The 12,947-nt window shown below is 43.2% G+C and overlaps 1 protein-coding gene across 1 annotated transcript; it reads left to right on the forward strand.

Moving 5' to 3' along the window:
* The first annotated feature begins 1,945 nt into the window (after nucleotides 1-1,945).
* Nucleotides 1,946-5,332, forward strand: dusp1 (dual specificity phosphatase 1). Its single transcript, XM_041943975.1, has 4 exons — nucleotides 1,946-2,607; nucleotides 2,850-2,995; nucleotides 3,121-3,340; nucleotides 4,042-5,332. Exons 1-4 carry the CDS (start codon nucleotides 2,199-2,201, stop codon nucleotides 4,395-4,397), a joined length of 1,131 nt encoding a protein of 376 aa, XP_041799909.1. The 5' UTR covers nucleotides 1,946-2,198; the 3' UTR covers nucleotides 4,398-5,332.
* The last annotated feature ends 7,615 nt before the right edge of the window (nucleotides 5,333-12,947 follow it).

The following is a 12,947-nucleotide window of genomic DNA, read 5'->3' on the forward strand; positions in this document are numbered from 1 at the left end:
TTTTTGTCACTGAAGTGGACGTTTTGGTTTCACACTTGGTTATCGTGACCAAACAGCAACAGAGAGAATATTATACATGGGTTTAGCCAGTTGAACTTTATGTAATATGTTTGTAGAACATTCTGGAAAGCACCAGCATCACAGGAAACAGCGGCAGTTGCTGTGAATAAATGAAAAAGGGGTCATGTAGGAGAAAAAAGTAAAGATTTTCTCCTGGAAATACACAATTGCTTCATGTAAATGAACTGTTCACCCCTTCATCAGGTGTCTTTCCTAACCTCCAGCGCACAAGCCATCACTTCCATGATGAGGGAAGACACGTTTACAGTGAGGACAAAATGTTTGGGTACAGACTGTTTTCAGAGCCCGTTTGACCCTCCTCCCTTGAATAGCGTGTAAAATTCCTGCTTTGTGGCATGTGCCTCACAGTTGACTCATCTCACAGGAGTGTGAGCTTAGAGTTTTTGCACTCTGTTGTGATTGGTTGAGTTTCTGTCCTTTACACTTCCCCTCCCCTCCCCTTCTTCCTTTCTCACATAACACAACTATTTTCCCTTAGCCTGAGATAAAACAGAGGGTCAAAACAGAATGGATGTGGATTCACCCAGCTGAAAGTCCTCCCGTGTTCAGGTTACAGTAAAGTGAGAATGACATCATGGCCTATATTGTGTATGTCAGCCTGATCTTTTGAAGTGCTTTAGGGTGTTAAATAGCATGATATTTCAGTTACAGAGACTTTCTTGCAAATAAACATTTAGGGCAACAGGATAACATGGTTTTTCTAATTCTAAGTGCTTCCAAAGGCGACTTGCTTGTGGTTCTAGAAGACATTTTACCTTTCATCCAAATGTCTTCTCGAACCAAGTCCAGTTGCCTTTGCAAGCACTTAGAAGCACCATGGCCGGGTTGAATGAGAATCTTCACAGACAAGATAACTTGATCTCTTCATAATGTGATTGATGAGACTCTGCTGAGCTGAAACTCAAACAGGATTTTGAATGGAAGGCAATGTCCCAACACTACCTGTTTCTAGGTCTGCTTAGTAAACACTTGTTTCACAACAAAACAGCCCCGGCACGTCTCTGCTGCACAGTTTCACCACAGTCTCTTGTCAGTGTATATGGCTGCTGTCTGTCAGTAATGACCCTCCCGCTTTCTCATTATGACGATGAGACAGCAGTGGTGCCTGCTCTGAGTCAGCAATCCACGCAGGCAAATGAAAAGGGTTTCCCAGAGTGATTGCAATAATCAAATATGCTCTAATTTTGGGGAAAAAAACACCTCATCCATCTGTTTCAATTAGGTCACTCATGAAACAAAACTGACAGCTCAAGAGATCTCCACCTGCTGTTGTCTTCCTGGTAGACCAGTGTTTTGTTTCTCAGCATGTGGAAATTTACTGGACTTCAGATTTCTATACAGTGATTAACTTTTATGGTTAGCCTTTGCTCTCGGGGCATTGAACACTATGTACCTCTGACCAATAAAAACAAAGAATAAACTTTTATGGCCCCCATGGCAGATATTTACTTATTATCTTGTTATTTGACAACTCTCAGGTGAAGAGGCAAAATAGAAATCTAATTAAACACTAACATCATGGAAAATTTGGAAAATTCCTCATTTGCTCACATGCAGATATTTTACGTCATCACTCAATATTGGGAAACATAAGATTGATTATAGAAGCTGGCTGTGATAAAAGATAGGAGTTAAAACCCAAACGGACTCAAATTGAAAGCTGGCTTTTCTCTGCGTGCCCGCGTACGTGATGTACGCTTGTACAGAAATGTACCGCATGTGCGCGTGCCCTACTCTGTCGGCGGCGGGGGGGTGGGGTCAGGGGGGCGATGACGTCTGCAGCGTTGGCAGGAAGCCAAGAGGGGCCGTCGCCTGACGTCAGTGGCCTCTCATTCACCAGCACGAGCCGTATATAAGCGCTTTTCAAACCGCTCACAGGCAGAAGCTACTCAGTGTAAACTTGAATATATTAAACTTTTAAAGAAGAACCACAAACACCGGATACACTCAAGAAGAGGAAAAGACCAACTTAGATAGTTTTTAATAACTTTTTTTCTTGTTTTTTTGTGCCTTTTTTTTCGCTAAACCGGAACAAAGAACTCGCCGCTTTGTAACTTGGGAGAAAGGCTTTTTTTCCACAACAACCTAAACTTCCGTTTTCCTGCCGTACAAGCTTTATGTATTTGGATTTAATATTTCTGTCCCGCCGTCCTACTATGGTCATAATGGAGGTTCCCACCATCGACTGTGAGTCTCTCCGTGGTTTGTTGGAGGACAGCGTCCCGGGCTGCCTGGTGCTGGACTGCCGCTCCTTCCTGTCCTTCAACTCGTCCCACATATCGGGCTCCACCAACGTGCGCTTCAGCACCATAGTGCGCAGGAGAGCCAGGGGTGGTCTCGGACTCGAGCACATCGTCCCTAACGAGGACACAAGGAACCGGCTCCTGTCCGGGGAGTACCAGTCTGTGGTGCTGCTGGACGACCGCAGCTTTGACCTGAGCCAAGCGAAGAAAGACGGGACATTGATGCTTGCCGTTACGGCCCTGTGTCGCGACCCCTGCGGAGTCAGTGTTTTCATCCTGAAAGGTAAGAATCCGGTGGGCTTAGCTGGTTAAAAGAGCTGCGCACGATTGTTTCACTGTATCCTAACAACGGGGCAACAAATGTGAGATTACAGCTGTCACCATACCAGCTGCTGCCGGAGTAAACAATGTTCCAAAATAGCCCCATGAGCAGTTGTCACCTTATTGGAGACCCGTCTTTAAACGTGGATGTGTCCCTGTGTTGTCCTGTAATCTGACCTACCTGTCATTTTCTTATTTTTTCAGGTGGTTTTGACGCATTTTCCACAGAGTATCCAGATATGTGTACCAAACCCTCCCCCCCACAAGGGCTCAGTTTGCCCCTGAGCTCCAGCCACCCTGAGAGTGCGGACCCGAGCTGTAGTCCATGCAATACTCCTTTATATGACCAGGTTTGTGTGATTGTTTTGTGTAATCAGATCGAGTGCACAACACGCTCTGTGTGTTTCTTTACTTCCTGGTGTGCTGTTTTGGAGTCGACTGAACGGGGTCGTTTTGTTTATTTTCTTCTCTTCAGGGCGGTCCCGTGGAGATCCTGCCTTTCTTGTACCTTGGCAGTGCTTACCACGCTTCTAGAAAAGACATGCTGGACATGCTTGGGATCACCGCTCTTATCAACGTCTCTGCCAACTGCCCCAACCACTTCGAGGACTCCTTCCTCTACAAGAGCATCCCCGTCGAGGACAACCACAAAGCCGATATCAGCTCCTGGTTCAACGAGGCAATCGAGTTTATCGGTGAGTACGGGCACCATTTTTTCTCCCCTTGCACTCCCCTCGCTGCCAAATGTGAGCGACTGTCACAGCTGTTACCTCCTGAGCCCGTTGGTGGCGAGCAACTAACACCCAACCCCCCCCTCTTCCTGCACTTCGCTCTTTGACTCAAGGATTTAAAATTTTAAAAGTTCCCTCCAAAACCGACCAGCTGGCTCAGCACAGGCTCCCCACTCCCCCACAATGGTGGTTACATCATCACCACCCCACAGGCATAGAAAAGGGGATGCGCTCTTTTAATGGATTGCGAGGAAGCGGCCCCAAACTAGTTTTGTAGTGGGTAGGCTGGCTGGGTTTGAATAGCTCCTTCCACGCCACTCTTTGTTCTGGCTGAACAAAAGGCAATTTCTCCTGGCTCACTGTCGGCCTTCCTCCCAGATCAATACCCCCAGCAGGAGTCTGTTCCCCTTCTTTGTCTATTCAGCCTGCCTCCTTTGGGAATAACCCCCACAAGCCCACACCCTGCACCCCTATTAACTGTGTTCCTGTGTCTTAATGGGCACTGTTGAATTGAAATAACAGCTGAAAGTGTTGCAAAGATGTTTGTGTTTTTGCCTTCCTGTGATGGGCAGAGTTTTAACCTCCATTCTTTGCATGTACATTTCATCACCTGATAGATGTTCCACAGTGCACTAATGTTGCTTTCTCATCTCTTTTCCCTCCAGACTCTGTGAGGAATAAAGGAGGCCGTGTGTTTGTGCACTGTCAAGCAGGCATCTCCCGCTCCGCCACCATTTGCCTCGCCTACCTCATGAGGACCAACCGCGTGAAGCTGGACGAGGCCTTTGAGTTTGTCAAGCAGCGCCGCAGCATCATCTCTCCCAACTTCAGCTTCATGGGGCAGCTCCTTCAGTTTGAGTCCCAGGTCCTGGCCTCGTCTACCTGCTCCTCAGAGGCGGGCAGTCCAGCCATCGGCAACAGCAGCACAGTCTTCAATTTCCCAGTCTCCATCCCTGTACACGCCTCAGCTGGTCAGCTCTCATTCCTCCACAGTCCCATCACCACCTCTCCCAGCTGCTGAGGAAGGTGTGGGGCGCTCAGACATGACTTGAACTGCAACTCACAAGTGACTCAGCAAAGAGCACTGCACAAAACCCCATTTGTAGTCCATTTTATGGTGATACTGGTATCACTGGACAGAATGGGAACTAGTTGTTTGGGATTAGTTCCTTTGCTGGCCAAATTTCAGTCAGTTGGCCTCATCATTTCAAAGGGACATGTGATAACTACCATCAGGCAGTATTCATGTTTAACCTCCTAAATGTGAAAGTCATCCACAGTTTTAATCCTAGATGACCTGGGAAATGGCTGAAGACGGTAGTTATTCCTGTAGAGGAAGTTCGAAGTATCTGAATAATCTTTATTCAAAGGACTGATTGTTTTTTTTGTTTGTTTGTCTGTTTTTTTCAGGATGGTAACTGCTTTTGATAATCACAATCATTTTTAAGCAAACAAAAGAGAGGGCTAACAGTTGTCTCAGGAATGTTGAGTTATCCTCTCAGATGACCTTTTTGCTTTCTGTACTGGTTAAAGAAAGCAGTATGAACCTATTGCCCAATGTGGCATGGAAGTAACTCCTCCATTTGACGAACAATGAATGTATTCCCCCCCTTTTCAGTGTAGATGTGGCAGAAATCTTCATGTTCAGTTTGAGAGTTGAATGGGTTGCCAATTCAAATGCAAATACCTGCCTTTCAAGACATCATGAAACCTTGACGATCCTGACACAATGGGGAAACGGACCATTAAATACCTCATGTTTCTGTACTGTGTACTGCAGCGCTGCGACGGACTGAACCCCAAAACTACTAAAAAGGGGACACGTAGTCCTCAGTGGCTGCATTCTGACATATTTATTGAACTAAAGTAATATATTTCTTTATCATATCTATTTTTGCATATGTTTGTTTAAATCTTGTTTTTATACCGTTTAATAAATCTCATTTGACTTTTGTACTTACTTTTGTACTGATTTTCTCTTTTTGTTTTTAAAAGCATTTATCTGACATAAGACACATTTATTTCTTAGTGGCCAATAATGTACCATGACTTCAAGCAAATCGTGACTTTATACCCTGATTTAGTTTTGTAATAAATCACAAATCACAATCACAAATTAAATGTTAAATGTATATGGCCAGCAACACAAACATTCTAGGGATGCAACTAACCTTTATTTTCATTATTGACTAATTGTTTAGTCCATGAGATGTCAGAAGTTACTTAACAAAAATGACCATCACAATTTCCCAAAGTGACATTCAGATTGCTTATTTTGTCTCACCAACAATCCACGAATCCAAACTAAGGAATTTTCTCTTATGTTATAGAGTACAACTAGCTAACATTGCTTATAAAAATGCTTCAAACTTATTTAAAATGATTACATTATCAAAATAGCTGCAGATTAAGCCCTGTATATCTTGAAATTTATGAAGACTACAAAGAGCACAAGAAGGGAAGCGTTTGCAGTGCACCCCAAGAAAGTAAAACTGACCCACTGGCATGAAATATGCCATCCCTGTTTTGTTCCATGCAATGGAATCCTATCATATATCTGCAGAAGGACTTTGCCCACATCAGAAGCATGATGTCATGGCGTCTGCTATTGTTCGGGCCACGCTCCCTTTCTATGAACCCATCTGAGACCAGGGCAACAGCAGGAGGCTTAAAGAATCAGCTAAGGAGCCCTCCCTCTGTGGCCACAATAGGAGCAGCTGCAAGGCGTTTGGGAAAAGTGTGACAACTAAAGAGCATTCAGGGCTCAGTCAAGCACCGGCCTTGTGTCCCCTGGCCGTGAAAGGGAAAGGAATATGTTTGGCTTGCAAATTAGCCAAAACATTGGCAATGACCCTTGGTGGGGTGTGAGAAAAAGGAGAGAGAACTTCCTCCAGAGGTGATGATGATGATACCCCAAGGCCTTCACCACAAAACAACTTTGCATTAAATGGAGCTAAGGTTTAGAGGGGAGAAAACCCACAAATGTTTGGTAACACGTCCACTGTAAACACACAGATTCTAACGAAATGACAAAGCGGATTCTTTAAAGTGACACCGACTCCTTATCTGACACAGAGCAAACGTTGGTCTCTGAGAGAAAACATCACCAGTGATGATGCCTCCGTGATAAAAGGCTCATTCATTACCTCACCAGCTCCTCAGACAAGCTGTGGTTTTGGTGACATATGTGCAACCCCCCTCCCAACCAGCCCCCCCCACCCCGGTCTTTGTGTCTTTAGATTCCCTGTTGTCAGGAGGGAGGCTGGCGGGAGTGTGTGTTTGTGGTGTCTGTGTGTGTGTGAAAGTCGTTAGGCATCTTTTATGATCTGATGAGGGTGCTTTGGAGGGAAAAAAAACACTCAGCCAATTGCCAGGTCAGGGACAAGCACTGGGATCTTAAGTGTGTGTGAGACAATCTGAATGTGGTGTGAGGCAATGTCAAGGTGCCATCAAAATGATCCTGGATCAGAAAACAACACTGTTTTTGACTCATTCATTTGGGGGGAGGGAAAAAAGGAAATGCAAACTTGCTTAAGTTTGCGTCTGCTATATTAACTTCTGTATTTTTTGATGACATCTTCAGACTTTTAGTCGGTATCAAGCAGACAGAACTGACCATAACGTCATTTGCCAGTTTCACTGTGTTGTCAATTGGCTGCTCCATTTAGCAACTGAGCTCTGACTCAACTTCAAAGTCATTTTAATTAACACAGTCCTGAGAAAACAACGGTTATATAATGTGTCAGACACCGCTGCCATGACAGGAAGAGACACAATCCCACCCCTCTCTTTTTACATCATCCACTTTGGCTCAAATATGTGGGAGTTGATGGAAGTTTCATGACTACTTCACATCACATATGTGACACATTCTCACTTCTTTAAAAAGCGAGAATAGCATCTTTTAATTGAATTCTGTCGCAAAAAATTCTATTACAACTTTTCGCATACATATTGGATCGAATGACTCTGTGATTTGCAGGATTTTACAAGCCTGCTAACAATCTAACAATCAAAGGATATGAGATCATCATTATAAAACGTTATGACAGCCTCATCTCCAGTTCTATGAACTGTTCAAGGTTCAGTCCTGCGTGTCTGTAGAGGTGTTAAAATGACAGTGTAGATGCCGACAGCAGGAACTCATTTATTTTTATAGTAGAATATAACATGTCAAGTGTCATAGCAGTGACACAGCACTTTGTGAATGTGTGTGCGTATCAGAGGAAGTTGTACACTCACTTGCAAAGAAATGATTTCTTATTTTGCTTGGTTGTTTTGTTTTTTTGTTTAGCATCATCCCCTCTGCTCCGTGTTGTTTCAATATCATCGAGACAGAAACGTATAATAGAAACATAAGGAAATAAAATAATTCAGGCGGACCAAGGCCAGGCCTTGTGAATTCAATGCCGCCTTGTTATGTGGTGAATGTGTATCAAACATTGGCTGCTGGTCATGGCAGTGATACACTTTGAAGAGGAGATGACCGCACTGTTAGCTCCACATTATATCGCCGCTATATGTTTTTGACTAATTTTCGACTTTCTCAAGGCAGGTTTAGCACACATGTTGGATCATCTTGTGGCTCCAACATGTAGCTGCAGTCTTGTGACGGTAAGGCCAGCTATGGTCTCTGTATTCACCCCCTCACCGACCCTACACCCTGATTGGTCTTTTTCATTTCAAGGCGCTGACGCAGGAAGAGCACAAGCGTGAACAGTTGGATGAATCATGGCTGAACTCCTGTTAACTGCTTCACTAATGTTATTAGTAACACCTGTGCTTTATCTACTTTATCAGTGTCTGCTGTGAAAGGGGCCTGTGGCAGGAGTTCAGAGCAGCAGCAGATCGTGCTGAATTAACACTGGTATGTTACACTGCCTGGTCATGAGAAATAAGACTCCACTGGGATGCCCATGCTGTTTTGTTCCTGTTGAATGTGTTATTACTATTGGGACAGAGCTGGCTAACATGTTTGCCATAAAAAACTTGATTTGCTGATGCAGTATATTGGTCATTGTAGTGAGTTCCTAGGGACTTTAATTTCTGTCCTGTTAATAGCTTCTGTATTCAGTGCGCAATGAAACTTTAATTTGTCAAATGTCTGAGTAGGGAAGTTGTTTTTTTTTTAATCGAAAGTAGGGAAGTTGTTTTCCCTGCCATGTAGAACTGTATAATCCAATCAGTTACATAGTTCAGGAATGCACCAGCTGACTTTCCATGTCAAGCACCTTTTACAGAAATAAAACAGAGCATCACGTCAAAATTGTCTCCCCTCATCGATTTACATGGGAATTCACATGACATGAAATGTTTCAGCACGCGAGACTAAAGAGCGAAGACCACGACCTAACCCTCTATATTTAACCTGACTTCCTGTGCGAGAGGGGCTGAGGTGTGAATGTGTCTGCCACGCTCATCGCTAGAGGATGCTGCGTAATTACACCTCTCACACTTCACCGTACCTTGAAAGTGGATTAAGCCTCCCTCACACACACACATCCATTCTCGCAAACACACACGACATCCTGAGTGAGAGGATTTAGTCCACACATTGATGTCACGGCAGAATGCTCACCTGCAAACCTGTAAATCTGTAAGAGGATTACGGCTGTGGCCGGGAGGCCGCGGCTGAAGCATTGTGCTGAGTGCGGACACAGGCGCACAGTCTGTTGTGCCAGATGCCAGATCTCATGTGGGCATTGTCGTGAACACAGTCGACATGGAACGTTCCTGTGAAGGAGGCCAAAACCTGCTTGAAAAACTTTTAATGGGTGAATTAGCATCGTTGCAGCGACCAAACCTTCCGTATTCACGTCATTCCAGCGCAAAGCTCTGCCAGAATCTCTGCAAAAGAAGGCAGACGAGCTGCAGTTGCGTGACAGGGCCGAGATAAGGCCTGAATTGTGGCGTGATAACCAAAGATTTGTATAGCTCAGGGAATGTCAGGACATTACGTATGGCCGCAGAGAAGTGGCTTTTCCTTGCCAGCAGTGCTCTGCTTCATTTGACAACCCTGTCTGGAATGTCAGGCGATGGTGGAAGAGAAACTGTGTCGACTCTAAAGGCGTTGCACTGTTGTATCATTTAGGGCATCTCTGCAGAAGTTGTATAACATTAAACTCCCATTGTGTTTGCGGTTGTTCCACCTGTCCAGATAAGAGAGTTCTGCTATGCTTTGGTATAAAAGCTGGGACATTAATAAAATAATTTAAAAAAAAAATCCATTATGCTTTAAGTTAGTAGCGTGCAGAAGACTCTTATTCGCTCCTAATCGTAAAAAGGGATCAGATATTGTAGCGATAGCCAGAAGCACGACAGCAATCAATCCCCCGCCCGAGCCCCGTTCACCACGCTGAGTCTGAGCGGAGCCTGTACTTTTCCACTCACTGGAGGTACGGGGTTGTGTTCACAAGCAGGAGCGAGATCCTGTGTGGAGTATTCGAGGAATGTCTGGCATCCTGTCTTCTGCACCGACTGCACTCTGAGCAGATGATGTCACACCCAAAGGACATACACATGAGCACACGCAAATCACGTAAGGCCCGGGCCAGATGTGCAGATAAAACTCTTCAAATTTGAAGTAATAGTTGGCTCCGCATCGACATTTTTTAAATGAAAGTGCTGGCACTCATCAAGTCAGGTTTCTTCGTTTGGGTTTTATCGGAGAACTCTGACATTGCCCCTTTCCGGGTCAAAGGAGGAAACTGCGTGTTTCTGATGCAGGTAGAGATTGTTTGATGGGGGTTAACAACAAACAAACTGAAATGCGGCCAGTCATGCAGCCATTCTAGAAGCACAAATCCTGCTTCTGAGATTTGAGGGCCCTGGGCAGAAGAAAGCATGAGACATCCTGAATCCAAACCCTGACTCTTTCTGGTCCATGTGGATACAAAGACTTTCTTACAAGCTGCAGCAGATCTCACATGACTGAGAAATTATCACCACTCACATGGTGTTACTGGTGGTACTTGGCTGCAGCTGTTCTTCCTGTAAAAGAAAGCTGCCAGAAGCTTATTATTAATGTTATTTATTTCCTTATTGATTTGGGTTTTTGTAGACTTTAAACCTTTGAGTCAAGTGATGAAGAAGTGTAGTGTTGACTAAAGTAGTGAACGGCCCTTACATGACTCAGTGAATAAGAGGAAGGATGTTTGCTGATAGGCTAAATGTGTCCATGTTGGCCATGGAGGGTCTTGTGGCAGCGATGACCCTCCAAAACTCCAGGTTCAGCCAGCTGTCCCAGTTTTACACACCTGTGTGACATGCGCATAATGCCAGTGCTGCAAATTTTCCTGTCAATTCACACGTCTGTATTTGACATTTCTGTACACTTATGCCTCTCATTTATACCAATATTTCTTAGATTTATTCTTGTAAGTTGAACGTTTTGTAATCAGACTTCATGCTGGACTTTTGCTTTGAACATCTGACACGACGTGTTCTTGTGTGGAAATATAGTTTTTCTATTGATATTCACTTTTGTCTTTGTATGTTATCATAACGCAATAACTGATTTTCATCACACAATTATTGAAGTTTTAACTCCACACTCTTAAGTGTGCAGGCCAAATGACCTGCTACCACATTAATCTGCTTGTTTTATGCTCTTTGGTGAAGGTTTGCTGTAGAGACACACACACAAAACAAAATAATATATGTATGGTTAAATGGGTAATATAATTATATGTATTGAGCTGAGTAAATCTGTACCAGCATCGTGTGACAGCAGATGAATGGATCAAATGTGTGATGAGTGAATGTTCAGTAAAGGCATCACACACATGGATTGACTCCTTGAGAGGATCACCTAATGGGGCTTGCGTCTTCTGCAAGATTCATTGGGTGTCAGCGCCATCTTATGGACAATATTGTGACACTTATAGAACAATATTATCTGGTACGGGAATGAATAGAACACATACACAGCATATAGCATGGAAACAAAATTGTTTCCTGCATGCAGACAAAACTGTTTTAGGCTGCAACACAGCAGTGCAGCTTCATTGCACAATCAACTCTTCATATTGATTTTATCATCGCTTGTGATCAGGAAGTCGAGGTAGTCCAGCTGTCAAAGTCTCTGTTGACATGGAAGAGGTTGTGAAATGATCAGTGTGGGTGTAGCAAGATCAACAACCTGCAGTCAAACACAGACATGAGTGGGACCAGAGGATGTTAGATTAACCTGACCTCGTGCTCTCTCTGCTAATAGTGTGTTGTCACATTGGCTTTTCAAATTTAAACTAAAGCCCAATAAACACCAGGATCCAATAGATGAAAACTGCTGAGCAGAGCTGGATAAGACGAGACAGGCTGGGCTGCTATTGGTCAAACTCAGTGATTCTGATTCAAACTGTCGACTTTTGACCAGTACTGTTAATGAGTAACAGTGCTGATGTAGAGGCTGCAAGCAGCGTTCTAGAGGGAAATGAGTGATCTATTTTCATTGACATGTGGAAAGTAAGTTAATCATCAACTTTATTTTAACTGAAACACTGATGGTGTCTAAGTTTAGAATAAGAGAAAATAAGTTCACAATACCTCAGCTTCAAATGTTAATGTTTAACTTTTATATATAGATTAAGTTGCAGCATAATGCGCAACAGATCTTTTTCACTGAGGACATTTTGACATGTTAGAGCATAACATGTAATAATGGCTGCATTCCATCTGGGCATATCAGTTAGAAGGCTTCACACTCATGGGACACTGCAGCAGAGTGAATATTATTAGTTACACGTGCTTTTCCTTTTCCAGTCAAATTGTCTGAAGGCATGCTTTTTACTTTTGGCATTAAACTTTTATTCATCAGTTCACGGTAGTTTATACAAAAGGAAAGTACAAGAGACTGAAGTACAGTCCAACAAAATTCACCAAAAGGCCTTTTCCACAGCAGATATTTTGATTTGTCATAGCAGCCTAAAGAACCACTGTTGCTAATAACATTACAGGCGGCTCAGTAAGCCACGAAAATGTGACAGTCAGCATGCAACAGAAGCGGAATGTAGCTAAGTATATTTACTCTTTACTTTAAGTGTTGTACTGTTACTCTTTACTTTAAGTTTTGTACTGTTGCACGCATATGATGATGCTTTATTATCATTATGGATTTAACCATCTAACACCGCACTAAGTAGTTAAAACCAGCTCCATGTTGACCAGCTACAGCATTAAATGTTGCTGATAACAAATCAATTATATATGATTAATCACCTCTGATACTTCAAGTACTTGTTGCTGCTGTATGTTAACTTAATTAACATTAACATTACTCCTAACAAAGTATTGCTACACTGTAATTGTTGCCATTTTTACTGGAGGAAAGCATCTGAATACTTCCCAGGACTCTGAAAGTGTAGCAGCTAAAGTTTAGCTGCTAAACGGAATTCAGCCATCAGTAACCTTCAGTTACACTTGCGCTTTACAGATGACATGTGACCATGACATCTGTAAAAAGGCCTGTTAATTATAATATATCATGGTTAGTTGACAAAAGAAATGTAATACGGTATGACTAAACTTCAGCTTTTCAATTTTAAGCATAATATAACTATTCTTTTTTTTAAAT

Source organism: Chelmon rostratus, chromosome 9, assembly GCF_017976325.1.
Source record: "Chelmon rostratus isolate fCheRos1 chromosome 9, fCheRos1.pri, whole genome shotgun sequence".
NCBI lineage: Eukaryota > Metazoa > Chordata > Actinopteri > Chaetodontiformes > Chaetodontidae > Chelmon > Chelmon rostratus.